Source organism: Chelonia mydas, chromosome 1 (genome assembly GCF_015237465.2).
Source record: "Chelonia mydas isolate rCheMyd1 chromosome 1, rCheMyd1.pri.v2, whole genome shotgun sequence".
In the NCBI taxonomy this organism is placed as follows: domain Eukaryota; kingdom Metazoa; phylum Chordata; order Testudines; family Cheloniidae; genus Chelonia; species Chelonia mydas.
In genome coordinates this window covers 155,232,828-155,260,240 of record NC_057849.1, presented here as the reverse complement: position 1 = coordinate 155,260,240, position 27,413 = coordinate 155,232,828, and the positions used below count along the sequence as shown (strand labels likewise).

The window sequence follows — 27,413 nt, the reverse complement described above, 5'->3', positions numbered from 1 at the left end:
TTAATCTGCCACAATTTACAGCTATCAGCATCTAACCCACCGCTCAATGTAAGTTAGGTCTGTGACTGAGCTTGAGGATGCCAGGCTGTTAAAGTTCACAGCTACAGAGCTTGGCTCTTTAGCTCAAGTTGTAGCCATTTGTACTTCTTGCTTTGGAGGTATCTGATTAGTCCTTTATTCCATCAATGTAAAGGGACCTTAAAGTGAATGAGCCAGTATGAATACAAACTAGAGGTGGATGGGAAATGGTATTTCTGGTCCAGCAAAAATTGTAGACGTCAAGGATTTTCCCCTTCCTCAATGGGACAAAATTGAGACCCTTAAAATTTTTCAAGCAGCAGCCAGGTGAGACAATAGCCAGTGGCTGAAGCACTCAGCTAGGATGAGCAAGATACCACTTCAAGTTCCTGCTCTGAATTGGGCAGAGCATGGAATTGAACCTAGTTCCCACAGAGACTATTAGCGTTTTGAAGACAGAGTCCCTCCTGGACCCAAGAACCCGCCCCAGTGAAAGTTTTGTAGAAACTGTCATAATTTTGTGAAAAGTTTCAGTTTCAACAAATCAGCATTTTACAACAACAGTTTCATCAAAAAATTCCCCCCAGCTCTGGTAAGGGCATCGCAATCTGACCCTAACTGAAAGTCCTGTGGTTTGTGTCAGAAATATTATTGACTAATGTCTCATCTGCAGAGCACTAAAGTATGTACATCTAGAGGAAGGGAGAAATATTGGGACAATTAAAAACAAAGGACAACTCAGCATTTATACATTTTGTTTTGACTCTTTTATTGCTTTGGACAGCTGCTTGGTACCAACCTACTGAAAAGAATAAAAGCTATGATTAACTGGGTCATCGGAAAAGGAGTAAATCCAAGGCAAAAATGATCTGGAAATCAGAATTATTACAGAGTGCGAAGTGTAAGATGTGAAGGCTTTCTATTATTTTCCTGTGTGAGTAGATCCATTGACAGAGAGGTTCCTGGTGCAATTTCCTGGTGCATGGTCTCTAACAATCTAGGGAAGAAAGAAGGGAAATGGGTTAAGAGTTGAATTTTTTCATCAGATCCACAGAAAATTAAAAGCATGTGTTTGCCTGTGGCAGATAACAAAAAGTTGTATGTCAGGCAATTATTCAGCACAACAGTTCCCTCCTACACATCTTTCTATATGTTTAAGGCACATGAGTTATGAAGATCTATCAAGGAGTGTGTGTAAAGGTGTTATTATTTCTGTGACACAGAGGAGATGACTAAGCTGAGGGCTGTGATCCACAGAGGGGAAGTTCCAGAGAGGCTGAGATGCCCCATCTGGACTCTGAACCACCTTCCTGTGCCCTCCTTGTGGCATTGACACCCTGATGGCTGGTCCTAGGATGCAGGATCCCGGTTGGAGAGGGTTAGCCGCAGAGCAGTACTAAGTACTGTATGCACAAGAACTGTCTTCATATCCCTTTATCGCCACACATCTTGCATCACTGCAGGCAACATTATAACAGCAGTGAGTGTCATGTAATACATCGTTATGTCCTGCCTCAGCATAGGGGGATGGACTGGATGAGCTCTTGACGTCCCTTCCAGGCCCACATTTCTATGATTATTCATCCCCCCTTTTTTAAACATTAAAGATCTCTACCTCACTCACACCCTGAGCATGCAAGCCTTCAACACAAGCAAATAATGACGGAAGACTCCATGAAGCTTAGTCTAAGGGAATTCTCTACTAACGCTTAGCCTGCAAAGTCTCATGCAGATCAGAAAGTAAAAGAGTAAAATTCCCAACTACAAGCCTCTATGTGTTCATGCCCTGAGAAAATTAACTTTACTTCACACACATAACTTACCTTCTTCTACCAGAAGAGGATAAAAGCACCAGGCAACAGCAGGGGGCCTTGATTCAAAACAACATCCTCTCGCCTTACATACTTTAGCAGGGATGCCGGGGTAACCACAGTTCTTTCTGAGTTTTACCTCTGCTGGACAGACCTTTTTATCTGTTTTTTTTAAAAAGGCACGTTACCTTAGGTTTCTTTTATTCTATTCATTATTAATATTACCATAGCACCCAGGACCCCCAGTCATGGGCCAGGTGCTGATCAAACACAGAACAAAAACACAGTTCCTGCCCCAGACATCTGACAATCTAAGTGTAAGACCAGACATCAGATGGCTACAGACAGGTAGGTGGAGGCGTACATGATGTTTATTTGTAATCCACTGACAAATTGTTAGTTTAATAGCACTGGACTTGGTTATAGAAATAAAGAGACAGAGTCCCTGCTGCATCAAACATGTGCTGGGTGTGGTGGGGGGAGGAGGGTTCTGTCAGGGAGCCCGTTACAGCTCCTTGATTCTACACCCAGCCTTGGTCACAGGTGCAGTTTAGAGCAACTAGGGACCAGCTGCTAGATGGGGATTGTGGGAGTGCATGGTGCTTTGGCCGCTCCCATTGGTCTGAGGGAGGTAAAGGGAGTGCAGTGGGGGCAGAGAATTTGGCCCACATTTCCTACAGAAGGTGCTAACCGCAGAAACTGCCTGATTTAAGTAATCCAGCAGAATGAAGGAATCAAAACCAGATCCCAGTACCTGGAAGCAAAAGGTTAAATATTTTAATAATTGTGTAATAATTGGCTTTGTACAGAGTGTAAACTTCTCTGATCTGGGGCATCATGACAACAATGCAGCTTAGAACTTAAACAATACATTAGTGAGGTTTGGCCCATGACTGAACATGACAGCCAGGCCAGTCTTCTCAACATAGGTACCAGATTCACATGGGGCAAAGCTATGCCTGTTTAGCTTAAGTCCAGAATAAAGGGGGGTGGGGAGCCCTCCCACCTCAGCAGGATCGTGGGGAGGAATTGTGCCTCAGAGGCAAAATGCTTCCTAGAACTACCTAGCATGCAGGAGCAAAGTCAATGGTGGAGTCATGATCTTGCCTCTTCCTCACCCCTCCCCACTAAAAACAATGGTGGTGTCTCCCCCTGCCCTAGGGAGTCAGAATGGAACAGCACCTGTGTTCTCCAGATCACATAGACTGCAATTCAGCCTGACCCTTTCATAGGGCAGATCTGAGAAGGTTCCCTAAAGCCTCAGAAATCAGAATCTGGCTCTTAACAAGTGTGTTGTACCTTCTTAGCCTGGTGGGAGGAGCACAGCCTAGGTGGGCAGGCAAGAGCAGTTTTTCAGCAAGTAGGTCAGACTGAGGGGAATTGGTTATATCAGTGCTCAGCCTTCAATCATATGAGGGAAGTAGGCTGCTTAGGAGGTAATCAGGGTCCATGCTTCAAACTAGGGGTGAAAGTTCACATCGGGATCCAGGAGACCATTGCAGAATTGACATCAACTGATAACTGTAGCTGTGCATATCTGTTTGGTAAATCTCCAATTCCCCTTCAGCAGCTGTGGAAAAACTTATGTGGGCATATCTCACCACCATGCAGCTCAGGTATGGTGTTCCTGCACAATAATATTTATTGATGTACAGTCCTGCTCTGAAAAGTGAATTTGTAAAAATGGCACTGTGCGATTCTGCCGTTTGTTTCTCATGATTCCCATAAGAAACATGTTCCATTTATAAAATAAAATGATTCCCTCCTCGCCCTCCTAATTCTCAGAGTACAAAATCAGTCTGGGCTCTGACAGCCCAGATGGCTTCTTTCTGTCTCATGTATCGTATAAATTGTAATAAAGGTTCTGTTAGAAAACTGCCTGTTACAATTATGCAATCTCACTATTTTCATATTATGTCCTCAGTGTTAATGTGCAACTCCAGTTGCCTTCAATGAGTTTGCATGGCTTTAACTAATTGGAACTTAGAGCAGAAAGTTGTTGATGATGCAAAAGAAGGAATAAAATGTATCTTCCTCCCAGAGCTGTGGTGGCTCTTCAGGGCCGACAGGAGTAAAGATCTGGTTGTGTCATTAAGGTAACAGGAAAGAACTGAATACAGGGGGGAAGCAAACCTGCTGAGCAAGAAGCTGCCTTTTTTGAATGCTTGCTTTTCAGAACTGAATCACACTTATATTCTTTTCTCTTTGACCCTGGTTTTTGTTTGTTTGTTTTCCCTGTCCTCTTCACTGCTGAATAGAGATCTGGCTACTTAGGGGCTGGAATGGAAGCATTATCCATCTTATCTTTATGAAAGGTAATAAAAATGACTCATCATGATAGAGACCAAATGACTTATGAATGCTGAACCTAGTCCGTAAAGTATTAAGGTGTCTGTGAACTATACTGCTACAGCAGGTCTGATGTGCAGTAGTCATGTGAATAATAAGAGAGTTTCTAGACTTACCATTCTACTGTTGATGAGTGCTTTGCATTGTCTCTCCTAGTCAATACGTTTATAAATATCTAATACTACAGGAAAAGCTTTACACAGGGTTTGCTGCCCTTTGGGTGTTCTTAGTAGGACTCTCCTCTGGCATAAGTTGCCTAAAAGCAGGGTTGAAATGGGCTTGTTCTTTCTTTTTAAGAGCTCTTATAGTTCTCAAGCGTTTTTCAGGTAAAACTACACCTCTTTCTTTTGGAGAAGGGTGTTGAAAAGGGGTGTATCATCCCATGTCTGTTTGATGTTGTTTCTTCTCTTGGCCCTAAAATAAAAGGATTTGAATTCTATGGCCTAAATACTCTGGGTACCAAAGAGAGGATATTCTTGAATGTAGGTGTTTCACTACTTCTCTGTCTATTCCTTGCTAGCCAGAAACAAACTTGCTCCAGTGTACATGTTCAATATCCTCCAACTACTCGTGTTAAGAGTGGGTGGCTTCATTTACAGATAAGAATCCGTTGCCCTTCTTGACTTCAGTGGGTAGTACTAAATTAGAATTAAGCATTATGGATACAATAAAACAAAAGGAAAAGGCAGCCCCTTTAGATATTTATTAATAGGACTGGACACCACATAGCTCTGAGGTCTTTGCAAGGTACTCTAGAGGTTTTTGAGGCTAAATTAATTAATTAATTTATTCTGTATAGGGCCCAACTCAATGGCGGAGTTTCTATCTCCAGCCTGGAATCACTATAGAATAGTTTCCTCAGTCAAGTCCTTAGTGTCTTGAGTTACATCCATGGCTCAAATCTTGCTATATGAAGCATGCGAGCACAGCAGAATTTCCCTGTATGCTACATGTTGCAGGATCAGAGCCATGGCCCTACAATTCCTATTCAGTTAAGTCTGGTGTCCGTTAGAGACAAAGTTGGGGAACATCTTTTCAAATTTTAAGGAAAAAAACAAAATAATACAGGATCCATAGGACTTATTCAAGGAAGAAGCTAAAGCAGGGGCTGAGGTTCTGCAGTTGGGGCACCTTACCTGAAGAGCATAATGGGAGGGATGCCGTGAATGAGTGCGGGGGAGGGGAGGAGAACAGAAAACTGGAGTTAAAATGGGGAGTGAGTGAGAATGGAGAGAAGTTATCAGGAGTTTGGAGAGAAGATAGACCCAGGGGTCTTTTGCAGAAGGCACTAAGCAGTTAAAGATGCGCTCATGTCCCCTTAAAGATTTTTTTTTTTCCTGGCCTTGGATCAGACTCGATGTGGAGTAACTCTAGCCCTGGATAGCCACTTAGAAAACAAATATAAATTAACAAAGACATTCCTAACTTTAGTCAACACGGCTGCAGATGGGGGCCACTTTTAATTACTTGCTAACTTCTATCCAGGAGAGAAAGCAAATGACTGATGTAGAGCATGTGAGAAAAATAGAGATATAGGAGACTTGAAAGTAAGGTTGAATGTTGCCTACGCTAATATTTTTCACTGTCCTCACTCTTTGCAGCATTCTAATAGAAATCTGCACCCATTTGGTTGTCCTTCTTATTGTGTAAGTAGCACTGTTTCCCCCCTGGACACATTTTTGCATAGTAAAGCACTAGGGAAATCAGACACGTTTCAGAAAGGTACATTACATTTCCTTGCGAGAGGAATGAAGCACCAGGGGATGCCAGGAACTTCTGAATTGAAACAGCATCCTGCGTCCTCGCATTGCTTGGCAGTGATTCCTGGAGGCCCGCAGTTCACTCTGTTTTTTGGAGCCACAGCACATTGGCATGGAGCTGTTTAGAACAAAAATCAATGTTACCATCTCTCTCTCGTTATCCCTACTAGTGTTTTTTTTATCAGTGGCACTTTCACTGGTTTCAAACAATCTTGCAAACATAAATTCTCCATGACCCACTGAAGCCAGAAATCATTTGGTCTACAGCTTTTCAACAGTATGAAGATACTGGCTCCATTGAGGTCAATGGCAAAACTTCCATTGACTTCAGTGGGACCAGGGTTTCACCCATTAAGAATTACTGTCCTTCCCCCAAATCCATTCAGGTAATGGAATGAGGCCCACTGAGTTCAGTAAACTTTGGATCAGGCCCAGGAGTAAGAATGTAACATCATATACTATTCCAGATCCAGCAAATTTTGACACCTTTGCTGATCTTTTAGAAAGAAAGAGAGAGAGAAGGGTTCCATGCAAATTAGTATAGTTGTGAAGATGCAAAACCATGGTAGTCAGGTTATTGTAAAATAAGGGATCAGAAGCAAATTGTAATAGCTAGAATTTTAACATTCTAATCTTACAGTAGAGGCATCAGTAATAGATTGGTTCAATAAAAGCTGTCTAAATGCATCAAACCTAGTTACTTGCTGCCCATTTCTTGGGTTGTCTAATTGGATTTCTTTGTCTGATTATGCAGTATTTATATACAACTTTCTGCTTGCATTGGCACAACAGTGTGGTATAAGTTAAAATAAACAGTGCGCTTTTTGGAGAGAATTGGCTACAATAGCACATCATGAGGCAAGATCTTTCTGGTTTTCTAATGGGTAGTACCAGGTTCGATGTCTATTACTACTCCTTTTTGTAGATTGCTGCTTGTTTTGCTAAGCGTATGAATGTTAATCTTGCTCCCAGTGAAGTCAGGGGGATTTTTGCTATTGAGTTCAGTAGCAGCCGGTCAGGGTCATGGAACAATACCTTGAGATGAAATGTTAATGTTTTATTGTACCCAAATAGGAGATCTGCTCTTGCTGCTATTGAAATCAGCAGCATCAGGCCCATGTAAGTACTTCTGAATGCAATAGCAAATAAATATACTTACCTGGGGCTTCTGCTCCTTCAGTCAGTGCACTGAGCCCTAAAATGAGGATGACTGACAGTAACTGGATCCCCTTCTGGTCCATTGCAGTGTGGAGTTCTCAAAAAGAAAAGAGAGAGAATTTGGATCTCGGATAAATACCCCTTACATTCAGAAGGGTTCATTTTATACCCTATTCTATGTTTGTGCAGTAGGTTCAGATAATGCTTTGCCAGACCAGGCTCCACCTAGAGTATCTTTTTCTTTTGATTAGAAAATCTAACCAAGTATATCATATATGTGGTGGTGATATCCATTTGATAAAACGCAAACTCCTGTGACAAACTGCATTAATCATACACCTTTGACTACCTCACCTGAGCTCATTTCCTTGGGGACATTCCAAACCTCTGAGCAGCTTCAAACTGTCGCTGCATATTTCTAATAAAACAACTTGCCAGAGCAATATTTTCCCTCCAAATATATAATTTCTGCTTCAAGACTTCCACTGGGCCAAGGCCCAGAGCAGGTGATATTCGCTCCTGAACCAGTGAAAGGATAGCTCACAATCCATTTGGCCTGTAGAGAAGGAAACCACTTCACATTAGGAAGTAAAGAACTGTTGTGTTAATTTCAATGGAATAGGTGAGCCCAGGGAGTCAAAGGTATTAACCTGACCCTGTCACTGTACAACGCCAAATAGTCCAATATGGTCTGGGGTTATGATGAGCGGAGAGACCTTGGCCAGCTTAATCCCAGGGTGCAAACACTAAAAAAAAAAAAAAAAAAAAAAAAAAAAAAAAAAGGCCAAAGTTTGGAAATATATTGATTGATTAGGTCACACAAGAGAAAAAACATCTTGCAATAGAGTGATTATGCAAAACAAACTTAATTCAAACTTATCAAAGTCCTTTTTAGAGCGAGGATATTGGTTAAAGTCTCATATTTTGTCAAACAGTCCATCTTAGTGGAGAAGAAAGGATTAGTTCTGTTGTATATTGAGTTGACCTCTGAGAATGGTGGTTACTTTTTCTGCTTCTGGCAAAACAGAAAGAAAAAGGAAGGAAGAAAAAGGATAGTAAAGGTGGGAGAAATAAGGCTTTTGTTGACATTCTCACAATACAAAGGGGTGGTCAGTCACAGGTGGATGCTTTGGGCTGTCAGGTTGGCCATGACAGCTATTGCTCTGGACTCTGGCTCACTTCCCTGGTCTGGGATGTCATATGGCTGGTCTGGTCAGGTCCCTCTCCTTTATCCATCTCAGGCTGCACGGACTTCAATGAGCCATTTAATCTTGTTGTGCTGGTGTCATGTGGTGCGATTGGTCTCTGGCTCAGGTGTAAAGCTAGCAGACAGAGTCCCAGAGGAAGATAGTGGTGGACGCAAAGGAAAAGGAAGGCAGGGTAGAATCTCACGTATATCAGTCTGGGATCCTCACTGGTCCAGCAGCGATGGTCAGGCGTCCTCACTGGTGTGCTGGTCTAGACATACTGATGATCAAGGTTCACCAGCGAAGGACAGTCTCTGGAATGAAGCAGATGCCTGTTGGCCTTTGCTCAAGGGATTCCCCCAGGAGTCTATTCCCTATTTGATCCCCGGAGAGTCCCTTTTATAAGAACCCTAAAAGGGTGGCGCTGGGTAGAATAGCTCATACCCTCACTACTTGTCCACCAGTTAGTCCTGATTTCCAGCACATCAGTTTTGGTCCATTAATTTCCATTCTCTTATTAACCAGATATGATCTCAACACAGCCCTGGGGTTGGATCAGTAGAGCTTTCTGTCTGAACTAGTCCAGTCTCTGTCTCCCTTTCATATCTTTTTCTGTCCACACTTGTTATAGGTGATGGTAACATTTTGTGAACTTTCACCCACTTTCTAACAGTTGTGCTCACAATTGGGGTCGGCCTGATAGAGACCATTATTACACCAATCTTTCCAGTGGGGAAATCAATTTGTTTCTAACTCTGATAGACTGTGTGATATTAGACCCATACCTCTCAACTTGCCAAGGCACAAATGTGACAAAGACCAAAAAGGGGCATAAAATTATTCATGCAGGTACATTACAGTGCTGTGGGATTCACCTATTTAGTGTAATGACCCCGTTACTTCTGTCTTAAATAATTTTAAACAAAAGGGTGGTGTATTGAAGACCATGTACAAATTTTAACATTATTACTTTAAGAGTAAGAGGTTTCTTGGTCCTGCTTGCACGTTATGGGGTCTGTAGGGAAGCATGTAGTCTGGGCCTAGCACAGTTTGTCAGCAGACAGACAGCTTAGAGTTAGGTGAGATGAGTTATGCTTCTCTGTTTTAGGGAGCAGCCTGCTTTGTCTCTCTCTTTTTCTGGGTTCTTTTATCATTCTGATTTCTAAGAAATAATGTAGTGTTATGTTGCAATCTTCCAGTATGAGTATTTTGTTTTTATTTGGCTTCTCTGTTTGTATCCTGTGAAACATAAAAAAAAAAATGAGAGGGACACCAAATCTGTGAGGAATGTAGGGAATTATGGGATTAAATTGAAAGACGTTCCTTAGAAAGAGGTTTCTTTGAGAGGTATGATCAGAGCTTAAAATCCTGACACCACTGTTAATAGCCTAAGATAGCTTTTCCATATTTAGAATTTTCAGACTGTATTGTCTGCCTTTGTGGTCTGTTTTGTCAGACATGATTCCAAGGCATGTAAGGTGGAAGGATACAAAAACAGTACTAATAAAAAGAAGATAAATATTTCTGTGGTATATTGTATGCTGTGAACATAACTGCTAAATATTTTTAATGTAAAATGTGGCAAATGGAGAAAACAGAATGGTGTACTTTGCTAAAAAGATTTTATTGGCATCTATTTGGGATGACCTGCATGCATCACTTGTGTGTGGGTTCATCACTCAGGAGTTATGTCGATCTTCTGAGACTCATGCTGACAAAACCTTTGAGCCACACCTGCATGTGTTCTACAGCTACCATGTTCAGCTAGTTACTTCAATGACCAAGAGAAAATGATGTTCTGCATATATGCAGTCCTCACTGGCAGAGTGTAGGTCTTTGATCCTTTTAGTGGTTGGACCATATATAGACATGTATGAGCCTGCGACTGCTTCCAAAAGAGTAGGCTAGTTCATAGGTAGATCATCAGCTGGTGTAAACAGTCATAGCTCCATTGAAGTCAATAGAGCGCTGACAATTTACATCAGCTGAGGATCTGATCATTTAGCTCAAGCAAATAGGGCCTCATGCTTTTTGATCCAGAGGTCTGGTGTTCATTCCCCACAAATGACCCATGCAGGGGGCATGGTTACATATTGACAAGGGAAAAAATGAATTCCCTTTGCAGGTTTCTTTTTGTGGGGGGGGAGGAGGGACTTCTTGCTTTTAATGATCAAAAAGGAACCACCTCTCCTCCCCATTTCCATGCTCTGGCTTGTTCACTATAGTCCACCCCCCTGCTCCCAAGGTTACCCTATTGTGGCTAATCAAAGGCAAGTCCTGACTCAGTGGACATTATTAGGTTGGTCTGTATGGGAATTCTGTTGCCATTGTTTACTATGTTGCACTGAGGCGGGAGAGGACAGGCAAGTATGGAGGGCAGCAAGGAAGGCATAGAGGCAGGTAGCATGAGGGTCTGGCAAGTCCATCTACCCAGTACACTCTCTACACAGTTCAAGATGCAGAATGCTTTACAAAGGCATAAAGCCTCCTGATACTAGCACTCAGTCAGGGCACGTCATCTTCAAACCGGTGCAGCTCTGCTTCCACAGATACACAACTGATTAGACTAGTTGGAACATGGACTGGACTAAATCTCCCATGATGCACCACCATCGCCCCTCTTATTGAGTTGCATCATGGGAGATGTAGTCGAGCCAGGGAGAATGGTCCATGAGAATGGGGGCAAGAGGCAGTTGAACTATAACTCCTATGAGGTACCTGGAAGCATTTCTGAATCAAATAGTTTCATTTTGGGCCAACATTTTTTCAGTCTTCAAGTATTTGGGGGTGGTGGGGGTTGAAAAAAGTCAAATGTGTCATGGAAATTAGGCTGTTTTCTAGAAAAGTGTCACTTAATCAAAAATCCAGTTTTCCAAGTAATTTATTGACCATCCCTAACTAACTCAGCCTGTTTCCACCCCCTACCTCAGACAGTTTATACTCTGCACATATTGATGGGATATGCCCTCCTGCTCACCAGGAAAATCTTCCTGTTCACTAGTATCAAATGGGTGAATGACTTTTTTTAAATCCCTGGCTTGTTTCCTGCACTGAGTTCTTTGACAGTGTGCTATTCGTCAACATTAAGAACTCTTTTCACCTCCCCCATTTGTTTTGAGGATCACTTATTAATTGAAAAAACATTACTGACCCTGTAATAAATATTTTGGCCTACCATAGCAAAGCTCATTTTTCTCAAAATCCATCCATACTCCGTTTATTGGAGTTTCTTTCTGGAAGTCATGATCCATCAAAGTATAATGGGTTAGCACTTTGTTCATCCTTTGCTTCATATATTATGCAGGAGCAAGCAGAAGTGGTCTGTGTTACAAGTTAACATCCAGCAATTCATGATAGACTTCTTCCTACCATCACATGGAGAAAACGTCACATTTCAGGTAAAGGAATTCAGTTTCTTGTCCTACACACAATTTTGTCAATGCAACCTAAGAGTTTGATGCAGCACACACGGAAATCAATGGGAGTCCTTCCACTGGCTTCAGTGGGAGCTGCATCAAACCATGAGAAAAGCTTAGGTTGCTGAAACCTTCTTCTTTTATACGAAAAGCAAATGACTAAATGAATTCCTTTGTATCCAAAAGTGAGGAACTCTGTTGCTGTCAGAACGGGGCAGCAATGTTGAGTTGATTACTAGACCTTGGTGCGACTCCTAAAAAGTACTTATAGAATTTGTCACTCCTATTGCTTAATAAATTATTTATTAAGTCTGTTATCCTTGCGCTGTCAAGTGTTGGGCCCAATCCCATTCTACTCACAAGGGCAAAACTTCCACTGAAGATTTACCTATGCAAAGAGTATAGGATTGGGCCCTTAACAAACAACTTAATCTGAAAGCTATCGGCTTCTATTCTTTTGCAAACACATGATTGTTAATCTGTTTATCTCCTTTGTTATAATAGCTAGAAAGTTATTTTAGATTTCCCTTGAGTGAATTTATTTCCTTTCATTGGGTGAGCAATACATTCACGTGGTTTATTTTCTATATTTTTGGAACCAAATTTGTGCCAATTGTCAAGGGACTGTCTGACCAGTCCCAGAGCAGTCTGATAGGTAGGGCCCTACCAAATTCATGGTCCATTTTGATAAATTTCATGCTCATAGGATTTTTAAAATCTTAAATTTCACAGTTTCAGATATTTAAATCTGAAATTTCAGAGTGTTGTAACCATGGGCGTCCTGACCCAATAGGGGGTCAGTGCGGGGCGGGGGGGAGGGGGATGTTGCAAGGCTACTGAAAGGAGGTTGTAGTATCGCCACCCTTACTTCTGCATCACCTTCAGAGCTGGGTGGCTGGAGAGCGGGGGCTGCTGGCCGGGAGCCCAGTTCTGAAGGCAGCGCCGCCACCAGCAGCCGCACAGAAGTGAGGGTGGCGTGGTGTGGTATTAGCATCTTTACTTCTGCGCTGCGGCTGGTGGCAGTGCTGCCATCACAGCTGGGCGCCTGGCCAGCAGCCATCACTCTCCAGCTGCCCAGCTCTGAAGGCAGTACAGAAGTAAGGGTGGCGATACCACGACCCCACTATAATAGCCAGATTTCACGGGGGAGACCAGAGTTCACAGTCTGTGATGTGTTTTTCAGGGCCGTGAATTTGGTAGGGCCCCACTGATGGGATGCAAGAGGATGGGGTCAGTCTATATCAGTGGTGAGCAACCCTGTGGCCTGTGGGCCGCACGCGGCCCATCAGGGTAATCCACTGGCAGGCCGCGAGACAGTGTTTACATTGACTGTCCACAAGCACGGCTGCCTGCAGCTCCCAGTGGCCGCGGTTCGCCGTTTCTTGGCCAATGGGAGCCGCGGGAAGCGGTGGCCAGCACTGATCTAAATTGAGTCCCTCACCTGCCAGTTTTGAGCACTGAACACTTATACACTACTTGGGCATAAATATGCAATATGTTTTCACATAACAGTCTCATTTTTGGGAGCATTAAAGTGTTCACTCACAGAGATCCTCTTAAAACACGAAAATGAGAGCGAGAGGAAAAAAAGAAAACTAAAAATCTTTGTAGTCTTGTTTGGCTTTTCTTATTGTTTCAGATTAGAGGCCTCGTTCTGAAGAAAAGAGAAATTGGTCAGAAGTAGTGGTGATTTCACAATACCATCACATGAAGAACTGACTTCAGGCCACTAACTTTTCAGGGATGCCTGTGTTTAAGGGATTATTTGTGGAATTTAGATATGGGTGATATTTTCCACCCCTATCCTTTCTATACTGCTCTCCTTGGTAGTCTACTGGCATTCTTGTTGTCATGTTATTGTCTTACTTAGGGCTAGATCCTCTCTAGTCCTCTTGCAGTTAGCCAGTGGTCTGTGGGGGAGAGACAGAGTAAGGAACCTTGCCCACCATTGTATGTACCATATAAGGGGCTAACATGATGCGTGTCCTTTTGCCTGTGGGAGCCCAGTGACTGCTCTCTCTGTCTCCAGGAGGAGACAGAACTCCACACAACAGGAGTGTGCTGCACCCCATGAAGGAATATAGCAGTGTATGCACTTTTCCTGTGGGCACAGGACCCCTGCAGCAATGCGGCTCCACACTGCCTCTTATTATGGGCTAAGTGTAATCTGTTCAATCTAATCCTTTGTGTCTGAGGCTCCTGCCACCTGTTGTATTAATTTAGATGGAATAAATGGTCCAAAAGTGTTAACATAATCCAGTCACTGCCCAACATTAAACAGTGTTAAACAAGGTCCGAGGCTTGGTATACAAAGAGCTCAGCTGCTTAGCACTGTGGCAAAAACATCATTAAAAATCCTTTTAACCTTTTGTTGAAGATAAAGAAAAGATGGGGAAAGAGTTAAAGTATTTGAAATGCAAAATATTAAATAAGGCTTTTATTTTAACAGTGTTCCTTGTTCCCTTTCCCTTTATCTGTAGATATGTTTTAGAAGGAAAATACCCTGTTGTTTGACCATCTCTTAGATGGTCTCAAAGGTGGTAGTAATTGTCCTTTTGGGGGAAAGAGAATTAGTTATTTAAGATGGGTTGGAAACGTCACTGTTGCTGCTGTTAACGTCCAGTCTTAGAAGGAAAAACCCCCTTGTTTGGCAGTCTCTTAGATGGGAGCAAAGATGGTAAGAACTATCAATCCAGGTGGAGTTTGGGATTCAGCTGGAACTGGTAGGGGTGACAATGTCATCAGGTCCCTCTCTTTGGCCCATTCTGGTCAGGACACCTCTCAAGATTAAGATGATGAAGGCTAGGGGTCCCAGGAAACTGTGGTAGAGACACCTGTGATGGTGAAGCTCACTCCAGTGGCCTCTGTCTATTCTTCCCAGCTGTTCTTTTTGTTCTTTCATACTTTATCCACTAAATCTATTTCTTTTAAGGACTCAAAAAGGGAGTGATGGGTGGAATATTCCATCCCCTTATTACTGTATCCACCATTTAGGCCCAATATCTGACAGTTCCACTCACAATGCAGGTAAATTTGTAGGCCCAATTATCAGAATACATCCTTACTCAAATTAAGTAGTATCTCGTTTGTCAAATAGTCTGTGATCTTACCAACAGAACTGAAAAAAACCTTCCCTTCTGTGCAATTTTCACTAAAAATATCAATAAAAAATTTGCTTAAAATCCCCATTTTATCTATATAAAAAATTAAACTATCAGCATAGCAAAGAGTGAAACACTGAGGAAAGAGTTTAATTTAGAGCTTGTTTTTAATTCCACTGCCTCAGTGTTTTAAACTATTTATCTGTTGTCAAACCCATGTGAGTGGATGTGTTTTAATCTTAATTTAGAATATTCTCTGTGTTAGTACCCCTGTCAGTAAATATGAATGTTTTTAGTTATTTTTTCCTGTATATTTATTTACATATATTAACTATTCTTTAGAATCTTCAACAAAGAGTATGTCTGAATTCTAAGGCCCAGAACACTGCTCCTTGATTGATAAGTAAGCCTTTTCCGGAATTTATTCACTGTGCTGTATTTAATAATTCTTGGGTGCCTACATGTCTATAAAACTCCAGATATTCTTGGAAACCATCTCCTTAACATACATACGTATATATAAAATGCTTACTTGGGAAACTAATAAGGGATGATTTTTACAGCAACTGTTTTCCATTGGGGAATCAAGAGGGAAGAATGATTGTGGGGTAAGAAGCACAGGCGCTGACTCCGTGGATATTCCAGGGCTGGAGCATCCAGGAAAAAAAATTAGTGGGTGCTTAGCCTCCTGTTTGCCTGCGGCCCCGCCAATCAACTCCTACCCCTCCCTCCCAGTGCCTCCCGCCTGCGGCGATCAGCTGTTTCGTGGCGTGCAGACGGCGTGGGGGAGGAGGGGGCAGAACTGGGCGGGGGGTTGAGCACGGCTGGGGCCCAGAGGAAGCCGGCACCTGTGGTAAGAAGGACCCACTGAGCGAGTGTATCTTAAAGAATTGTTAGTCCTCTTAGCTGTAAATAATCATGCCTTCACACACAAATCAGGTAAACCGAGACTCTATAGAAATGACATCACAACATATGTTTCTGGGAGAATATTCTTGGCAACGAGGTTTCCTTTGTCTGAAACCCTATATAATGATACTGGTATGGAAACTTAGTTGGGGCAATGAAGACTGCGCGTCCCTTCCAGATGCAGGGGAGAGACTCATCCTGATCTTAGTCTGACAATAAAGGGTGGTAATGTATCTATTTCATTCTGTATTCTATATAGTGCTGTACTAATCTCTGATAATCTTAGATTAAATAATTCCAGTTGAGCCTGTTATTTCAACAGAACTGAGGCATCAACTCAGACATGCAACATCAGTTACAAATACTTTACATGTATATTGCACCTTTCATTCTGTAAGAGCCTAAAGAGCTAAACTAGGAATTAGAATTTAAAGATCACATACTCAGCAATGAAATGCAGCCACCTCTGGGGAAGACTACATTAGTTCATAGATTTTAAGGGGCAGAATGGACTGTTATGATCATTTAGTCTGACCACCTACATAAACACAGGCCATTACATTTCACCCAGATTAGAGCAGCAATTTTAGTCTAGCAATACTAGGAGGGGAAGTGGAGAGTTTAGGTAGATTCAATGCAATTACCCAAGCTAGATTTTTGACCAAGACACTGGGGCTAACACTTCTCTTGTAGGACCAGCTGCTGATATCCTTACCTACACTGAGTAACACTTACTTCTTGAGCAGTCCCACTGGAATCAGTGAGATTACTTTAAGACTAAGGTGCTAGTCAACATGTGTAAAGGTATCAAAATCAGGCCCATTATAATAGTGAGATGGGATCCTTAATGACCATGAGTGCCGGAGCCCAATTCTGTCTCAGTAAATTTCACACATGGTAGAGAGGCCTGGCAAGGATCTCCACATCACTGAAGTAACTCAAGGGACTGCAGGAAGACTGGGGACACACTGGGGTCTCTAAAAGAAAAGGAGTACTTGTGGCACCTTTAGAGACTAACAAATTTATTTGAGCATAAGCTTTCGTGAGCTACAGCTCACTTCATCAGATCATTTCCTGTGCACTGTGGAAGGGAGCTGCCTGCCAGCCCCAAACAGACCAGCGCTCAGTAAAAGTTTGGGAGGACCAAGAGAGGGTGGTCCGGGGAAGGGCTATGGGATCTCCAGCTTTGCATATTCAGTGGCCCTAACACCCCATACAGGAGGTGTAAAGTGGCGAGGGCCTCTATTCCTGCCTTTGGCTGGGGTCGTGTCTGCAGAGGGGCTGTATGGCAGCCACATGTGGGTTGGAAGTACTGAATCCCAGCCTCCTTGATTCCCACTTAGTATCCCGCACAAAGTCCATTGATTCGGGCTTTGTGTGGGTTTCTGCTATTTGTTTGTGGCTTTGGGGCTGGTAGGTGGATAGGAAGCTATACAGTTGGGTCCTCTGATTATTATACATGTACACACAGAACTGTATAGAGATAAATAGAATAAACGGGCAAACACGGGGCTTGATACGGCATTGTAATATACTGTTTATATAGAAACATATATACAAGTTTTCATGCACACAATGTAGCTATTGTTTGCTGTAGATAGGTGTGTGGGTGGGGTGGGTTTAGTTAGTATGGGTATCCGTACGTAAATGAAGAGCTGACATCTTTTCTAGATACAATATAACATTGCCTTTGCTCAGAGCTTTGTTTTTGGTATATTGTGAATAGATTACAAGCTGAAATCTTGCAGGTTTTTAATCAATTTTGAGACTATCTGATTTAAGCTGTGATTTGTTCCATTTCTCATACTGCTTGTGTTTTCTTTACCCACATTCCATTTATATGGCTTCCTTTTGACTGGATATGACTGGAGGAGAGCTAATGTGACGCCAATTTTTAAAAAGGGCTCCAGAGGTGATCCCAGCAATTACAGGCCTGTAAGCCTGACTTCAGTACCGGGCAAACTGGTTGAAACTATAATAAAGAACAATATTGTCAGACATAAAAATGAACATAATTTGTTGAGGAAGAGTCAACATGGTTTTTGTAAAGGGAAATCATGCCTTGCCAATCTACAAGAATTCTTTGAGGGGGTCAACAAGCATGTGGACCAAGGGGATCTAGTGGATATAGTGTACTTAGACCTTTAGAAAGTCTTTGACAAGGTCCCTCACCAAAGACTCTTACGTAAAGTAAGCTGCCACAGGATAAAGAGGGAAAGTGCTCTCATGGGTTGGTAACTGGTTAAAAGATAGGAGACAAAGGGTAGGTATAAATGGTCAGTTTTCAGAATGGAGAGAGGTAAATAGTGGTGGCCCCCAGGGGTCTGTTCAGGGACCAGTCCTATTCAACATATTCATAAATGATCTGAAAAAAGGGGTAAACAGTGAGGTGGCAAAATTTGCAGATGATACAAAACTACTCAAGATAGTGACATCCCACGCAGACTGCAAAGAGCTACAAAAGGATCTCTCAAAACTGGGTGACTGGGCAACAAAATGGCAGATGAAATTTAATGTTGATAAATGCAAAGTAATGCAAATTGGAAAGCATAATCCTAACTATACATATAAAATGATGGGGTCTAAATTAGCTGTTACTACTCAAGAAAGAGATTTTGGAGTCATTGTGGATAGTTCTCTGAAAACATCCACTCAATGTGCAGCGGCAGTCAAAAAAGCTAGCAGAATGCTGAGAATAATTAAGAAAGGGATAGATAATAGGACAGAAAATATCATGTAGCCTCTATATAAATCCATGGCATGCCCACATCTTGAATACTGTGTGCAGATGCGGTCGCCCCATCTCAAAAAAAGATATATTGGAATTCAAAAAGGTTCAGAAAAGGGTAACAAAAATGATTAGGGATGGCTTCTGTATGAGGAGAGATTAATAAGACTGGGACTTTTCAGCTTGGAAAAGAGACAGGTAATGGGAGATATGATTGAGGTCTATAAAATCATGACTGGTATAGAGAAAGAGTAGCAGCTGTGTTAGTCTGTATCCGCAAAAAGAAAAGGAGTACTTGCGGCACCTTAGAGACTAACAAATTTATCTGAGCATAAGCTTTCGTGAGCTAGAGCTCACTTCATCAGATGCTTATGCTCAAATAAATTTGTTAGTCTCTAAGGGGCCACAAGTACTCCTTTTCTTTTTGGTGTAGAGAAAGTAGATAAGGAATTGTTGTTTACTACTTCTCATAACATAAGAACTCGGGGTCACCAAATGAAATTAATTAGGCATTAATTAATGAATTATTTTGCTCCAGATCTAAAGGCAGGGAGAGGTCACTGTTTTCATGTGTTTTTAAACCATGGAAATTAACAGACAAAAGGCTCTCTCAGTGCAGGTTGCTATCTGTGTATCTACCAAGGAACTGCATATTTTAAAAAAATCTATGCATTTTAAGTCCGGAAATGAACAGTTAAGGGAAGATAAACATTCCAATATATTCATAGTCCATACAATCTCTTAGACAAACATAGCCGTGTAAAATATGCCATTGCATATGCCAAAACCAACTTTAATTCCACCCCTGTAGACTCATTTAGGAAGCTCTTGTAAAATAATACATGGCCCATTGTGGTATATTTTACATGGTTAGAATCAGTGCTGGGAGAGGGCTTTTGTCACACCCATGAGATAAAATGGAAAGATTAGATACCTCAGATCAACCAAATGTGCACACACACACACAACCTGGAGGTGGGCCCGACCCAAAAACCTGAATTCAAATACACAATAGAGTTGAGAAACTCTAGAACTGGATTCAGATCTGAGGTTCAGACCCTGTTTCACCAAAAATGAAGAGACTCAAAGGAATATATATGTATATTTTGCTTCTTGTGGAAGAATGTGCCTGGATCTTCTAATATGGTCTGCAATACTCCCTATAGTCAGCATTTGTATTCTCTGAGATGGGATCATGCTTAGTAAATACATTACTAAGAAGTGTTCATTACTATTGTTAGTATGAAGGGGAAGGGTGAACCAATTTAGACAAAGTGAAACCCAACCAGAACTTGGCCTAGATTAGTTGCAGTAGAGCTGGTTGAAAATGTTCCTGCTTAAAAGAGGAAATGTGGGCAATTTTTTAAAAAAGGAACTGTAATAGCAGTGTGATTTCTTGGGTTTGGGAATTTTTTCATAGTCCAGTATTTGATTGGTTGACTTAGTCACATGGTGGGACTTTCATAGTCAACATTTTGTTTTCAACATTTTTCTATTTTGAAACTCAAACTTTTTTTGTTTTTGGAAAAAATTTGATTTTTCGGAAATGAAAATATTTCTGTCTGAAAAGATTCATGGCAATTTTTGAAAAATAAAAATTTCACTCCATTTCCAAAACCAGAAGAATGAAAGAATCTTCAGGAAAAATGGTTTTGAATTTTTGACCATCTATATATAAGTGTTTAGAAAGGCAGATGAACACCAGTGGGCTAGGGAAACCCACCGTGAACCCACAGGGAGAGGCTCACTGGGCCTAGTAGGCTATGGGAGGGGAAAGAAGACCATCACCCTTTCCTCTCAGGATGATAAGCTAAATAGCAGGAGCGTAGGCCTCTGAGTGGAGTGAAAGGAGGATGTTCCAGGAGGCTTCTTGGATATCCCCAATATTTAAACCTTCTCCCACACACTTTTATAAAGTACACTAAGTATAGAATCCAGAGAGGGTTCAAAGTTTGGTACAAATCTAAGCCCTGTGGCCTAATGCTTTAACAACTAAGGAGCTCTCTGCTTTCATCTATTGAGGAACAGGAAGAAGAATGGCTGCTGAGCTGCTTTGTCTGTATAAGCTTAGGGCTGCCAATTTTCTAATTGCACAAAACCAAACACCCCAGCCCTGCCCCTGCCCCAGGGCCCTGCCCCCTGCTCACTACATTTCCCCCTTCCTCAGTGGCTCGCTCTCCCCCACCCTCACTCATTTTCACTGGTTCTAGGGTAGGAGGTTAGGGTGTGGGAGGGGGTCAGGGCTTCAGCTGGGGGTGCAGGCTCTGGGGTGGGGCTGGGGATGAGAGTCTTGGGGTGCAGGACAGGACTCCAGGCTGGGGGGTGGGGCCAAGGGATTCGGCATGTGGGAGGGGGCTGCGGATTGAGGCAGGGAGTTGGGGTGCAGGAGGTGGTACTGGTTTTGGGGTGGGGTGAGGGATGAGGGGTTCAGGGTGTGGGAGGGGGCTCTGGGCTGGGGTTGGGGTGCAGGGGGTGAGGGCTCCAGCTGAGGGTGCAGGCTCTGGGCTGGGGCTGGGAATGAGGGGTTTGGGATGCAGGAGGGGGCTCCAGGTTTGTGGGGGCTCAGGGCTGGGGGTTGGGCTCGGGTTTGGGGCATGGATTTACCTCGGGCAGCTCCCGGTCAACAGCGCAGCAGGGCTGAGGCAGGCTCATTGCCAGTCTTGGCACCACGCTGTGCCCCAGAAGAGACCAGCAGCAGGTCCGGCTCCTGGGGATGGGGGGGGCCAGAAGGCTCTGTGCACAGCTCTTGCCCACAGGCACCGCCCCCCCCCCCAGCTCCCATTGGCTGCAGTTCCCAGCTAATGGGAATGTGGAGGCAGTGCTCTGGGTGGGGGCAGCATGTGGAGCCCCATGGCTCCCCTGCCTAGGAGCCGGACCTGGTGGCCACTTCCGGGGCACAGTGCAGTGCCAGGACAGGTAGGCCTTAGCCTTACAGCACTGCCGACTGGACTTTTAACGGCACGGTTGGCTGTGCTGACCGGAGCCACCAGGGACTCTTTTCGACCTGGTGTTCCGGTTGAAAACCAGATATCTGGCAATCCTACATAAGCTATTTACCCAGAATTCCAGATGGACAGAAGAGGCAGAGGGAAAGAAGTTTCCTCTCTCTATCTAGTGGTGGACAGGAGAATGTATGGCTACAGAGAACTTCTTTTGCATAAAATTTCAATGTACAACTTCTCCAGTAACATTGTGGAGTCCCCCTAATTGTACACAGACTCAGAATTGGTTGGAATTGAACTGTGAGAGGAGCAAGGATAAAAAGAGCTCATACTTTAGGATGGGGAGTACATCCCCAGTAGCAAGGACTGTGTTCAAAGGTTCCCTTCTACTAAGGATCCTTTGTTTGTTGGAAGGAGTCTTTCATTGGGGAATGATGCAGGGAGCAGAGATGAGTAAGCTCTGGTAAGGCTGCTCCTACCCATCCACTAAAGAAAGCTGTACTCCAAAATCTAAGTTAGGTGGTAGAGCATCAGGGCAGGACTAACCAACACTCGAGAGATTGGAGACAGGCTCTAAGGACTCTGGGACTGCACTACACACTGACACCAAACCACGAGTAGGGTTTTGCAAAGGGAGAAGTGATATGATAAAGGACATTTGCATATTTACAAATTCCAAGGCCAGAAGGGTCCATTGTCGTCATCTGGTCTGACCTCCGGTATAACACAGGCCACAGAACTTCCCTAAAATAATTCCTAGAACAGATCTTCTAGAAAACAATCCAATAATAGTACTGCCCTATCTCACAGGGCTGTTCTGAGGATAACTATGCTAAAGTTTATGAGGTGCTCAGATTTTATAGCAATGGACCACAGAACATAGCTGGATTAAGTGCTTCCTGCCCATCTCTCAGTAGGGCCCTTTGGATTATTTCTCTTCTTGCTGGCAGCCACAGCTCCTCCCAGTTCAGTGTCCTCCGGGAATTTCTCTTCTCTGTTGGACATTCACTCCAGCAGATGAGGAACTGAGTTAACAGACTACTGACAAAGTTACAGTGTTATTTATCATTCATATAGCTATATTGATGCTCTGTTCTCTTTTTACCCTTAATAAAGCTTTCTTTGTTTCATACACACACTCGGTGCTTGTGAATGGGGAAGTATTGCAATTAAGTGCATCCAGGGAAGATATTTAGTGATTCCAGAAATTCTACATGAGGGCAAGAGATGGTGGTGTTTGTTCGTAAGTTTTAAGAGGGACCCCTAGATATGTGGAACTTGGCCTTTGTTACTGCTATTAATCACCTGGCAAATGGCTACATAATAAGCATTTCACACATTGTCCCCAGCACCTTCTAATTAAACACTCAAGCTTATAAATGGATCCCATTCTCTTAAATCCAGTCACTCAGCATATGTCAGACAGGGCTAGGCTCAGAACTTCCTTACAGCTGAGGGTTACTGCTAGATCTCAGGAGGCGGTCAGTTGGCAGTAACAAGTGTCTGCTCCCCAGGTTGCGCCTAGTTTAAATGTGCTTTAAGGCTGGTGATGAAGAGAAAGTCACCCATAAGAAAGGCAGTGAAAGCTCAATAGATCAGACCATGAGACCATGATTTGACAAATGAGAACTAGTCGGCAAGATGAACCTACTGCTGTAACCAAACACTACTGTTGGCACTGGTCTGAAATTTCTGGATGGACAGGTTCCGCCAGAAAATGCCAATTTGTAAGAAATTGAAATGTTCAACAGAAACGAGTTTGTTTTGATGGAAGTTCCATTGAAAACTAGACAGGTTTCAGTCAGAAACTTACCTGATGTCCTGCCAGTCTACCTGCCTCCCTAAGTCCTTGGTAGCCCATATGGATGGCTGCTGGGGAGCCCAGGGTCCCTCGCTCTACAGCAGCCTATTGGCTCCCAGGGCCGCCTGATGAACTGGCTAGAGAGCAAGCCGAAAAACTCTGTTTCAGTTGATCTGAAATGGAATTTCTTCTGTCTTTCCCTCCTGCAAAAAATATTTTTGACCTTTTGTCCTGATTTTTCATGGTGGAAAAGATTGAATTTAGAACGGCTATAAAACAATACATGTGAGAGAAGTGACTGTTTAGACCCATAGACAGGCTACATTGCCTCTGATACCAGCAGTCTACTCCTGTGTTCCTTCCCCTTGCCTTGTGGTGTCTCATTGGCACTCCTTTTGTGGTCAAAGATTGATCAATCAGCTTCTTCCCTCCCCATCCCACCCTACCCCACCCTCTCGTCTCTTTCTTCTCCATGTCTTTCTTTAGCGTTCTGTTTGTCTCTGCTAGGATAGTGCTACCTACAGGAGAGGAGGAAGTACTGCCACCAGATTCAGTCCAGTACTTCCTCCAGCTAATGCTGGTACTGCCAGACTATGTCAGTATCACCTGGCACTAGAAGGCTGGTTGCCAGGGGTGCATATCACAGGGAATTGAGAGAGGTTTTGGAGCTAAGAAAGAAGATTGTTTCTTCTGGGCATACACTTTGTCCTGGACTTCAGGAATGATTTCCAGGTGCTTCATGCTCTTAAAACCAGCTGCTCGGTTACTCCTTGTCACACTCATGGGACAAGCTGTCAGAGTTCAGGATTCCTCAGATTGACCCTAGGCCTGTGTGCTAAGCAAACCTAATGATGGGGCTCTCAAAGGAAACTCTGCCACACAGAGATAGGTCCATTGCAGTAGCTTCACCTGTTTGTATCTAGGATAGGCCTTAAATAAACAGATCTGGTGTTAGACATGTTTTGGGAGGCAGAATCCAACAGATCCTAAGTTAAACTTTTTCACTCACAACAAATCTCACTTATGTCACCTTTGAGAAACAGATGGTGGGTGGACTTGGCAGTATCATAGGGACCTATGTGTCACCTGCTCTCTCTTTCACTTGAGAATGTATACCAAACTGCTTCTTAGTTTATAAATGCAATTTTTTGGAAGGGAAATGTGTACAAACTGCTATATATTTTATGTCCTGGTCATTGACATTTTGAAAACAATCACATGCTAAATTTTAGCAAGCAGACCATACAGCCAATAAATATCTCCCAAGTGAAACTGTTTTAATTTAGTTGATTGGTTACTACTGTGGCAGGTACAAGTATAAATAGGAGAACTAAACTCCTGATCGTCCCTCAGCAAGTACCTCGAGCCCCAGATATGTATTTCCCTTCTAATTTCCCTGCAACACTTATGACCAAATAACTGTTTTGATTATATTGTGAACTGTCATTTTTTTGCCTTTGATTCCACAGACTGATTGTTATTCAGGGTAGGTGGAAAAAATATGGCCTGATTTTTTTTCCATTTGCTTCAGTGAGAACAGTGGGTGATTAGTATCTTTGGAAAGCAGATAGTACATCAGAAGGGCCAAGAGGGAATTTGAGAAGCAAATAGCCAAAGATAAAGACAAAAACCAAGAAATTCTCAAAGACTATCAGAAGCAAGAAGCCTTTCAGGGTTTATTAAACTAGTAGGGAGGAAAAGGACACTGCAGAGAAGTTACTAAAAAAATACACCTCAGCCTTTCTAAAAGGGGATGATGGGCAGATACCTACCCCTGAGATACTTTATACAGGTGGTAATAAAGGTGCGGCACTGCTAGAGTGTGAGGTGTCAACGTAAGACATGCTGGAACAAATGGATAAAATAAAAGAGCAAGAAGTCATCTTGACTGGTTGGTGACTTGGCTGAGCTGCTAACAAAAATCTGTAATAGATAATGAAAATGAATTACTATGTTAGTAGATGGGAAGGTAGCTAATGTTGTTGCTATTTTCAAACAGGTGCTTAGGGTGAGCCTGGGAACTACAGATCAGGGAGCCTTACTTCAGGACCAGGTACATTAAGTGAAAAAATAGAGAATTATAAAACACTTACATGATAGCATAAAGAGAGGACCAGCAGCGCTCCTGTAAAGGAAAATTGTTTGTCTAACCTATTAGAATTATTTTCAGGACGTTAACAAATTAGTGGATAAAGGAGAACGAGTAGATATAATTTGTTTGGACTAGAGCTGGTCAGGAATTTTCCAGGGAAACAGGTTTTACTAGGAAAATGCCAATTTGTCGAAACAATGTTTGTGAAAACGTATTAGTTTCAACAAACTCCTGACGAAACATAGGCAGGGATCTGATGGAACTTTGCCTGGTTTCCTGCCAACTCACATGGTGGACTTCTGGGGAATCTGGCAGAATAGTAAAATGATGGAATCTTAATGACAAAAAGTACTATTTGCATCCTCTGTATGCATCACCTGGATAATAGCATAGCTGGAAGGAGCTCTCACGTTAAGCCATTGGGCAAATCTCTTATCTGTGGTGTAATCAAGTAAATTATAAAGTGCATTTTGGTCACAGTTCATCTATCATGATTATTATTATCTATCAATGAGCAGAGTACTGGGAAAAAATCATAAACAGAAAAATACACAAAATCTAGGACTTTGTGTTTAACAGGTACAGGTGAATGTGCTGTGGATGTAAAGGAAAGAAAGAACTGTTGTTATTCAGGCATTTCAGAAAAAGAATGCCAAAGTAAGGGATGTTGTTTTGATTCAGAATACCCAGGTGTGCCCTGGTGTTTCCATCCTCCGATAAAAAAAGGTAACATATCTCTATGAAATGTGTATAATTATCCCATTGCTTGAATACATGAAACAAATGGTAGTGGAGGGTGATCCTGTGTTCTCCCCGGTCTGCATTACGCTTTGTGTGATGCTGGCAAATCCCTTTTTGACAGAACTTCATGAGTTTTTCCTTTATTTGGTTTTCTGTCTCTCCTATACAGACACACTCATGCCCACAGTATTACATGCTGCACAGCGTGGTTCATCCTTAATTGGCTACCACATACTAGTACTAGTCCAATCTCATTTTTAGTGGACTACATGTGCCTAATTCAAAATATCCAATGCTGTGTTATGTGGAGAGGATACCTTTACATATGGCACGAGCCAGCTCCCATTACATCAATGGGAAAATGTAATTTAATTTTAATTTAGATTAAAAATCTAAATCATTTCCACGAACATTTTCACTGGAAAATATTTTGACTATTTTTTTTAACCAGCTTTAATGCTGGTTGTGAACTTGAGGATAGGGAGAGGAATAATAATAAAAAAAGTTGTATAAAAATGTTTGCAGTTTTTCGTTAGAATATCTTTTCAACTAGCTGTAGTGAAGTGTCTATCTTCATTAACCTGAAAAATAGAGGATAATTATTGCATGGGCATCACAGTTATCTGTTGCCTACACAGATAAATGATATAGATTGGTTTCGTATTGCTGTATGTACATATGGTACTATTCTTCTGTTGTTGGCCCTCCACAGCTAGGATCCTGTGTCCTCCATTAGCCATCAGGAGAAATCCCACATGAAGGGCAGATTCCAGTTGTGGCATCCCCAGTCTTTATGCAATTTCCACTATCAGGGCCTCTGCTCTGATCTTAGTCACTTCTTGGACATAACAGAACTAATGAAAAAGAAAATCTTGACACACTCCTTCTCATAGACCAACTGAACTGTACAGTCATCTGAGGATGTGTAGAAGGGGACTGTTGAGCTGAACAATTGCCTAATGTACACCTCTCAATTTGTCACAGGTTTCCTCCTTTGTGATTCAGAAAAATAATTTTCATTGACCTCTGGACTTGATGAGAAAATCTGACCCTTTAAATATTGGTTTTCCTTTTTTTTTACCCTCGGATTATTAAAGAAAATCTACTCCAAGAACATACACCAGGAACTTCTGTCAATAGAGCCATTGCCGAAGGAATGTGTTTAAATCTTGTGGTTTTACTCTGTAATAATTCTGATTTCCAGGTCATTCCTGTCTTAGTTCTACTACTTTACAATGACACAGTTAATGACTGGACAGGGGTGGGGGTTGGGTACCAACTCATTTTTAAACAAAATCCTCTTCACTGGTTTAGTACTGGGCAACTGTTTATCATTTTCAATGAATCCAAATAAAATATATAACTGGTGTGTTGCATACCAGTTTGTTTTTAATATTCCT

General features: G+C 42.4%; 1 protein-coding gene and 1 long non-coding RNA gene across 3 annotated transcripts; one reads left to right on the top strand and one right to left on the bottom strand.

Annotated features, from left to right (window-relative positions):
• Positions 1 to 780: 780 nt before the first annotated feature.
• Positions 781 to 27,402, bottom strand: LOC102942687 (trefoil factor 2). Of its 2 annotated transcripts, XM_037903492.2 has the most exons (6): positions 11,459 to 11,677; positions 8,489 to 8,597; positions 7,098 to 7,193; positions 5,910 to 6,056; positions 1,842 to 1,991; positions 781 to 1,015 (listed from the first exon to the last, which is right to left on the bottom strand). In XM_037903492.2, the coding sequence occupies exons 3-6, from the start codon at positions 7,177 to 7,179 to the stop codon at positions 1,008 to 1,010; spliced, it is 387 nt and encodes a 128-aa protein (XP_037759420.1). In that variant the 5' UTR covers positions 7,180 to 7,193; positions 8,489 to 8,597; positions 11,459 to 11,677; the 3' UTR covers positions 781 to 1,007. The 2 variants fall into 2 exon arrangements, with proteins under 2 accessions (XP_037759420.1, XP_037759409.1); XM_037903481.2 differs by lacking the exon at positions 11,459 to 11,677 and adding an exon at positions 24,953 to 27,402 and having other exon boundaries at positions 7,098 to 8,597.
• LOC122464078 lies at positions 3,137 to 13,457 on the top strand. The gene is made up of 3 exons (XR_006287935.1): positions 3,137 to 3,445; positions 11,588 to 11,681; positions 13,339 to 13,457. It is a non-coding gene; the product is annotated as an uncharacterized LOC122464078 (long non-coding RNA).
• Positions 27,403 to 27,413: the final 11 nt, after the last annotated feature.